The sequence below is a fragment of the Nomascus leucogenys genome, chromosome 18 (genome assembly GCF_006542625.1).
Source record: "Nomascus leucogenys isolate Asia chromosome 18, Asia_NLE_v1, whole genome shotgun sequence".
NCBI classification, from domain to species: domain Eukaryota; kingdom Metazoa; phylum Chordata; class Mammalia; order Primates; family Hylobatidae; genus Nomascus; species Nomascus leucogenys.
Window position 1 is genome coordinate 83948203 of NC_044398.1, and position 8232 is coordinate 83956434.

The 8232-nt window shown below is 35.7% G+C and overlaps 1 protein-coding gene across 4 annotated transcripts in view; it reads left to right on the plus strand.

Moving 5' to 3' along the window:
• The window catches only part of POLK (DNA polymerase kappa), an 89048-nt gene extending 86784 nt beyond the window's left edge, over positions 1–2264 (plus strand). For 2 of the 4 annotated variants that reach the window (XM_003266076.4, XM_030798711.1), the window contains 2 exons: positions 182–224; positions 368–2264. In XM_003266076.4, coding sequence (XP_003266124.1) covers positions 182–224; positions 368–452 — 128 coding nt within the window. In that variant the 3' untranslated portion in view covers positions 453–2264. The remainder of the gene's footprint in view (positions 1–181; positions 225–367) is intronic. The other 2 variants (XM_030798709.1, XM_030798710.1) reach the window with 1 other exon arrangement.
• The last annotated feature ends 5968 nt before the right edge of the window (positions 2265–8232 follow it).

The following is an 8232-nucleotide window of genomic DNA, read 5'->3' on the forward strand; positions in this document are numbered from 1 at the left end:
ATGCTAATAAAATTAGTAAATTACAAAGAAATTATAGTTTTTGGTGTGTTTACATATGAACTATATAGTACTAAGGAAGTTATCTTTAATCAATAAGTTTTAACTTTTTAAATTTGTATACAACTTTTTAATTATTTCATATTATTCATTATGGAATTTCTTGACTTTCTTTCCTCTAAAGGTAGCTCAAGTGGAGTACAGAAGTCTGTAACAAGAACAAAAAGGTATGGCTAATTTGAGCTTTAATAAAGCTGGCTACAATATGAAATTCAATTATTTTATAAATTATTAAGTAATCAATATTAAAAATGAATTATTTTCTAGAATCTCTTCCTGCATTTTAATTGTGTGTTTCTTTTCATTCTAGGCCAGGATTGATGACAAAGTACTCAACATCAAAGAAAATAAAACCAAACAATCCCAAACATACCCTTGATATATTTTTTAAGTAAACATTGAACATTTTATCATTAATTTTTAATTGAAACTTGTTATTTTATAATCAATGAATTTGTTCTTTCTGATTTTAAGTTTGCAGATTTATTTAGTGAAGGCAAGTGCAATAATCCTTCCTCAGATGACGTTTGCTTTTCTAAGATACATATACCGATTCTGTGTATCTTTTTTATAACCATGAGAATTTTACTTCCATTATACATCAACTGGAAATTAATTCTGTTAAGAGATAATTTTTAAAAGGGAAATTAGGAATGGGATAAGAAGGTGATTTTTTTATTATTTTTATACTGAATATAAAAACATTTGTAAGGGCTCTCAAAGATTCACACATACCTATATTATCATAAGAATTTTTCAGCACTTAACTACTTTGTTGGCATTGATCCTAGTATCTTTAAATACTTCATGAGCATTCATAATTAAAATTTATCTTAAGTTCTGTGAAGAGTATTAATGTAACTAGCATAAGTGGTTTTCTTCAGGAAAATAAATATCACAGTATTATCTGTGTTAAAATGGTTTTTGCCTAAAATATAATTTTTAATTTGGCTTTTGTTATTTAAAATTCCATTATCTTATGAATAAGCACTTGAATCACTTTTTAAAATATTTAGTCTAAGATGATTCAAAGTAGTTTATTTTAATACAGGACTTTTAAATGGCAGTATTTCATTTCTTGTCAATTATGTTGATACTTTCCACAAATCTATAAAGAAGGATGAATTGTACTGTCATTTTATTATAATCCTCAAGAGAAAATGTGTAATTCAAAAGATGAATGTGTATTAAAACACATTACATATCTTAGTTACATTTCTATCAATATTTTTATTAATATTTGTGAAAGAAGGCAGCTTAATAGTAGTTAGCTTAAGTAGTTTCTCCAAGTACTTTTGTGCTATAATGAGTTCTTCTCAAAAAATAATTAATTAGGCCAAGCACAGTGGCTTACACCTGTAATGCCAGCCCTTTGGGAGGGCGAGTGGGCAGATCACTTGAGGTCAGGAGTTTAAGACCAGCCTGGCCAACATGGTGAGACCCTGTCTCTACTAAAACGACAAAAAAAAAAAAAAAAAAAAAATTAGCCAGGCTTGGTGGCACACACCTGTAATCCCAGCTATTTAGATGGCTGAGGCAGGAGAACCACTTGAACCTGGGAGGTCGAGGCTGCAGTCAGCCAAGATCTTACCACTGCACTCCAGCCTGGATGAAGAGCGAGACTCTGTCTCAATAATATAATAATAGTTATTATTATTATTTAATTGCAACATGAAGTTGGAAGCCATTTTCTGTTACTTCTTAAAGGAGCTAAATCTTTTTTATTTTTGTTTTCTCTCCCCTTGCTTTTCATATTTTAGCTTATGATCTAAATATGTATTTTATATATTATAATACTTTAGGAATACCTTAAGAACTCACAGACTTTGGCAAAGTGGTAACTTGACTTACAATTACTAGATTCTTTAAATTAGGCTTAATGCCTGCTAGCATGCCAATCCAATCCCATGACTGATGTTATTATACACTATGGCAAATACAGAGTTGTACTGTTATGGTTCTTGATCATGTGATTTACTTATGTAAATTATGTACAAATTTAAGTTCAATGAAACACTGATTTAACATACTGAAAGGTAAATAGTACCATAGTGAATCATTTTCTGTCTTGCGTTAGGTTTATTTTTATTATCTTCAATATTAGAATAAATGCTAAATTATTTTCATTTAAGGATTTATGTAGTTGAATATTATCATTTAGTAATATTTAATAATCATTTGAAATTTTAAAACTTTAATTGATCTAATAGAGATGGTTTTCTTACTTTTCCACTCTTCCTCCCTCTTAGGCCTTCACTTTTGTTTTCTCTTCCCAGAATTTTCTTCACATTCTTTACTACGTGTTTTGTCTATTATATCCAACCTGTTTTCTTTTTATTATAATTTTGATTTGGGGCATTTGAAGAAAATACAGCAAAACTACAAGAACTGGTAATAAGCATACATAATCTCACCTACTTAGTGAACTTAATATAAACCCAATACAAAGAACCACCATATTTGTAATATATATAACTGGTGAAAAACTAGTGTCCAGAATATATAAATGATCCCTATGAATCAGTAAGAAAAAGACAGTCAATAGAAATTTGGACAAAAGACTTTATATGGCATATCAAGTGAAAGGAAATCCAGATGACCAAGAAACATGAAAATATTCCCAGCCATATTAATATTTGGGAAGTAAAAAATAAAACTACAAGGTGGTATCATTACATCTTTACCTTATTTGCAAAAATGAAATGATCTAATGATACTAAGTTTTGGTGATGATGTCAGCTCTTACATTGAAAACAATCACTGTGGAAAAATTTGTCCTTCAGTAAATTTAAAGACAAACATGCTCAAAACCTAGCAATTGCACTCTGAAGTATACATCTTTGCAGGTTATCTTTCATTACAGTTATTTTTTTCCCTGTCAGGACCCTAACTAATACAATGCCTTGGGAAAACTACTGAACATGTATCCTAGGAAGCATGTACATGAAAGTTCTTCTCAATCAGGAAGGTGGCCAAGAAAAAAATTTTTTAATGTTCATAGCAGCACTGCAATATCCAAAAGTTAGAAATGAACCAAATATTCAGCAATGGTAGAATGGTTAAATTCTACCATGGCGTTTATATTGAAACGATAGAATTCTACACAGTGGTGAAAATGAAGGAAATAGCTAACCACAACATAGATGAATATCACAGACATAGCATAGAGCAAAAGAAGCCAATCACAGAAGGATGCCGTCAACATGATTCCATTTATATAAAGTTTAAAACAGTAAAAACTGAACAACTGTATTGTTTTAAGGGTATATATTTATATACATGAGATAAAACTGTAAAGAAAAGCAAGTGTTTTGCTGTCCCCAGAACCAGAATAATGATTTCCTCTGTGGAGAGGTAAGACAATGTGATTGGGGAGTGGCACCTGGTGCTTCTGGGATGCTGGCAATGTTCTATTTCTTGTCTTGGGTGGTGATTGCATGGATGTTCGCTTTTAAAATACTCTTTATACATACATATTTTATATATTCTTGTTCATATATGACCTTTATAATAAAAAGAAAAAAATGGCAAAAACTGCTTTCGTTAACAAGATGATATTTTCCTCCATCTCTGCAGGCTAGCTAATTTCAATCGAGAAAAAAATACATTTTTTTTCTTCTAGAACCTTGCTGAACACAGCAAGAAAGAGCCATCCCATGCAAAATTTTTAGTTTTTCTCCTAGCATTTCCCCTAAGGCTACAGCCTCAATCATTATTTGGTCTTCTTTCCAAAGACAGCTGTTGACAGTTTGACCAAATATTTTGTTACCGTTTGTGATGGTTAATATTGAGTGTCAACTTGATTGGATTAAATGATGCAAAATATTGTTCCTGGGTGTGTCTGTGAGGGTATTGCCAAAGAAGATTAACATTTGAGTCAGTGGGCTCAAGAGGCAGATCCACCCTCAATCTGTTTGGGCACCGTCTAATCAGCTGCCAGCATAGCTAGGATAAAAGCAGGCAGAGGAACGTGGAAGGACTACGCTGGCTAAGTCTTCTGGCCTCCATCTTTCTTCTGTGCTGCGTGTCTTCTGCCCTTGAACGTCAGACTCCAAGTTCTTCAGCTTTTGGACTCTTGGACTTACACCAGTGATTTGCCAGGGACTATCAGGCCTTCAGCCACAGACTGAAGGGCTGCACTGTCTGCTTCTCTGCTTTTGAGGTTTTGGGACTCAGACTGGCTTCCTGGCTTCTCAGCTTGCAGACAGCCTAGTCTGGGACTTCACCTTGTGATTGTGTGAGTCAATTTTCCTAAGAAACTCCCCTTCATATATACATCTATTAGTTCTGTCCCTCCAGAGAACCCTAATACACCACCAAAGAAGTCACCAGTTTTCCAGTCTGATATTTGTGTCCCCACTCCCTAAATTCTTCTCTCCAACTCTAAGTCAATTCGTTATATTAGGCTTTGTTATTTACAGTATGCTATTTCTGTATCAATTCAGTCACAAGCTTTCTGGTGCGTCTTTCTTGTTGAGTCACATGGAGACATGCGTAATTCTCCCAGAAATGTGTGACAGCATGTGCAAAATATTGCCAATCAGGGAAGCTCAACCGATCCTTGGTGTCCAAGGTTTTTCCTGGAAGTCAGTCACATAGACATGCATCACCCTTGTGACTGACCTTATCTGTTCAGTCTCAAGACCCCAGAGGTGTAGTGATACCTCATGGCCCAGGGCTTCAGCCATTCAAAAACAGACATTCGCCGTGATTCATACTGTTAGCATAAACTGTCTCGTCAGACTAACAAAATGCAGCCCAAGGCCTCAGGCATAGTAGAACACTATTATCAAACTGGAAATTGCAAGAGCTCAGATCATTTCCCAGGAGCTAGTCAAGGAAGGGCCAGTACCTGAAGACACCTCTCTGAAAAGTGCAGGGCTTGAGTAACCTGAGGCTGCTGGGTTAACCCTTTACTGCATTAATGTCAAATTATTAGAATTGTATTCAAATAAAATGGAAAGATCAGTTAGAGAAACTTTTTCCTGCCTCACTTGAATAATGCAGAGACACTTCAAATTCGTAGCATGTTTAGGGGTCTCAAGGAGGATGGGCTATGCATTTGGAATATATGCATATTAGAGTATAAAACAACAAATGACATAGGCCTAATAATTTCTTTGCATGTATATAATCCTCTCTTCAATGTAATTCAAAGGTCTCTTTTTTAATATCAGTCTTTACATTGTCCCTGTAATATAGAGCCTTACACCTTTCCTCAATCTTTTGTGATAGTAGGAAAAGTAGCATTACAAGAAGTATTTATAAATTTAATTCACTCCACCAGAAATGCTTTATTTTAAAGTTAGCATGGAACTTGTGGTATCCACAAGGTCAGTGTCCCCACTGAAGAAGTGACCTTCTAGAGTAAGAAGTTTCAGCATCAACATGGGTAATGGAAGCCATATAACAGAACTTAAGAAGGAACTTTGTGCTAAGAAAATGTAGACAGTGGTTATAGGCACTTATGTAAGAAGGCTGTAAGTTAAAGGCAAGAGAGATGTAGCAATTAATAGGAGATTTTTTTCTGCCCTCATTAACAAATGTATTTATTTACTACTCCTTACTTTTTAACTCATCCACCTTGTATCCACTGCTACCTCTGCCAACCCTGTATCTGTTACTGAACTCTGTCTAGTAGGTCCTCTTGAAAATATCCATTTGTTTCCATCTCTTTTGTCAAGCCCTTATCAGTTGTCTAAACTGACTTTCTAACTGATTTGTCAGTTTTCCCTGCACTAAACCATCTTACACATTTTTTTACAGATTAGCTATAAACAGCGTTCCCATAATAGCACTCTCATGTCAAAAAAAAAAAAAAAGCAGTTTTCAAAAGCTCTCAACTGTCTCCAAGATTTAGCAGTGGAATGAGTAGGAAAAGGGAGTGATTTTTAGTGTATGATTATTTCTGTGGTGTAAATGCTCCCACTATGACAGATTTCAAGTTATGTGATGTCAGCCAGTTCACAAAATTCCTGAAACTTTAACAGCTCTTGCAAGCCAATACAAGCTAGCTCCTATATATCACTGTCCATGATGCACTCTAAACACTGGCTTGGCTGTTTCTCCTTTCTGGCATCTGTGCTCCATTGTTCCCTCTGCCCAGAATATGCTTCCTTAATGCCCCTTTTCTCTCTCCCACCTACATAATCACTCATCTTTCAACTCAGCTCAAGGGCCACCTTCAGAAAAGAGTTGCTTGCCCTCTGGAAAAATTGATCAGTCACTATTTTGTGCTCCTGTTTCTCTACAAAGACCCTGAAACATTCTTTGCATGGCCCCTGATGTTGGTTTCTCCCTACCAGATTGTAGGCCCCAAGAGATCCTGGGCTATCTTTCACTTATCTCTGAATTCCAAGTATGAAGTGTATGGCCTGGCACACAGTAGATACAGAGAGTCATTTGTTGACATATAAATGAATAGATAGTATGTGTCCAAGAGTGTTTACTACTATCTTATTGTTTTTCTCTGGGAAGACAGAATGGTGGCTAAGGGCTGCTGTCACACTGGGTCCTAAAGAGTGGACATTCCAGAAAGAGACAATTGCATTTATTTCCCTTTATTAGATAATGGCTTGCTTTATACATGTTTTATTATTATACTGTGTCCTTTTGGAGTGGCTTGGTAGTATTTGGAAGAAGGCTTAAAATATGACTATTAACCTGGGGCTAAAAAAAACTGTTTTTGAGGAAATATTTCATTTAAAAAATCATACCTGGTGTACCTGTTGCTGAACTGTTGTTTTTAGTTTTTAGAGACAAGGTCTCACCGTCACCCATGCTGGAATGCAGTGTCATGATCATAACTCACTGCAGCCTGGAACTCTTGGGCTCAAGATCCTCTCATCTCAGCTTCCCAAGTAGCTGGGACTACAGGCTGGTGCCATGATGCCCAGCTAAGTTTTTGTATTTTTTTGTTGAGATAGGATCTTGCTATGTGGCCTAGATTGGTCTTGAACTCCTGGCTTCAAGCAGTCCTCCTTCCTCAGTCTCCCAAAGCTCTGGGATTAACAGGCATGAGCCACCATGCCTGGCCCGGGTACTGAATTTTCTTTGAAGTAAGGCTCCATTTTGAAAAGCAGTGGTATATTTGAACACACTTTGTGTTGGTAGGATTTTAGTAAACTTCACAGAGAGGTGATGTTTATTTCCCTGGAGAAAAAACTGTTCTTTCATTGTATAATTAAGGACTAATCGCTTTTGCTTGTAATACATAACTGAATTAAGTTGTTCAAGAAAAACCCAAATGACATTATGGTGACTATTGGCAACATGATTCCATTTATTAAGCAAACCATAATACTGAACTGTTCCCCTTACCAGTATGAGGTAATTGTGATAGTCTTACTTTGTAACTGCTGCTGTCTACAGAATGCTCAGGGAGATTAAAGATAATTCAGAGGCAAATGGTACTAACCCTTCTAACCTCAGTCTCTGTAGTATGATTTCAAACTCTTTCCTGTATACACACACACACACACACACACACCCACACTACCTCTGCCAACCACATACCTATCATTGAGTTCTGTCTACTCTTGTAGGGCCTCTTGAAAACACTTCTTTCCATTTCTTTTATCAGGTTCTTATCAGTTGTCTAATATCTGGCCTTCTAACTCATTGCTTAGCTTTCACCAGTTTCTTTCCCTGCTCTAGATCATCTTGTGCATTTTTATAGACAATACTTTCCTAATATCACTCATGTTCTTGGGTGTCTATGGAGAGAGTGAGAGAGAGATTCCCTAAATTAGAGACAAAAAGAAAAAAAAGGTTGGGTCACTTCTAGGATCAAATCTAGTTCTCTTTTATGAAGGCTCAAAAGTTTTTTCCCTCTCAGAATATGCTAAACTTCAAATGTGATCTCTGAAACCATCCGCAAGTCTGGGATACGCCACAGTTTTTTGGGTTTTGCTAGCAATTCTGGGCAGAGATCCTGGTTGTCCTTCAACATTCTACTTTTCTGCCACATTATTAGAATTTTAGCTTGGCACATGATCACCCAGAATAGACTACTGTATTTCATCAATTCTTTATAAACCACTAAGAAATAATACCTAAGATAGGAAGTCTAATAGGTTACCACTGCATAAATATGGGACACCAAGGTTTATACCTTCAGAGCAAGGATAAAGGAGAAATCCTCCACGAAGAAAGAGGGAGCAAAGCAACTTGCAT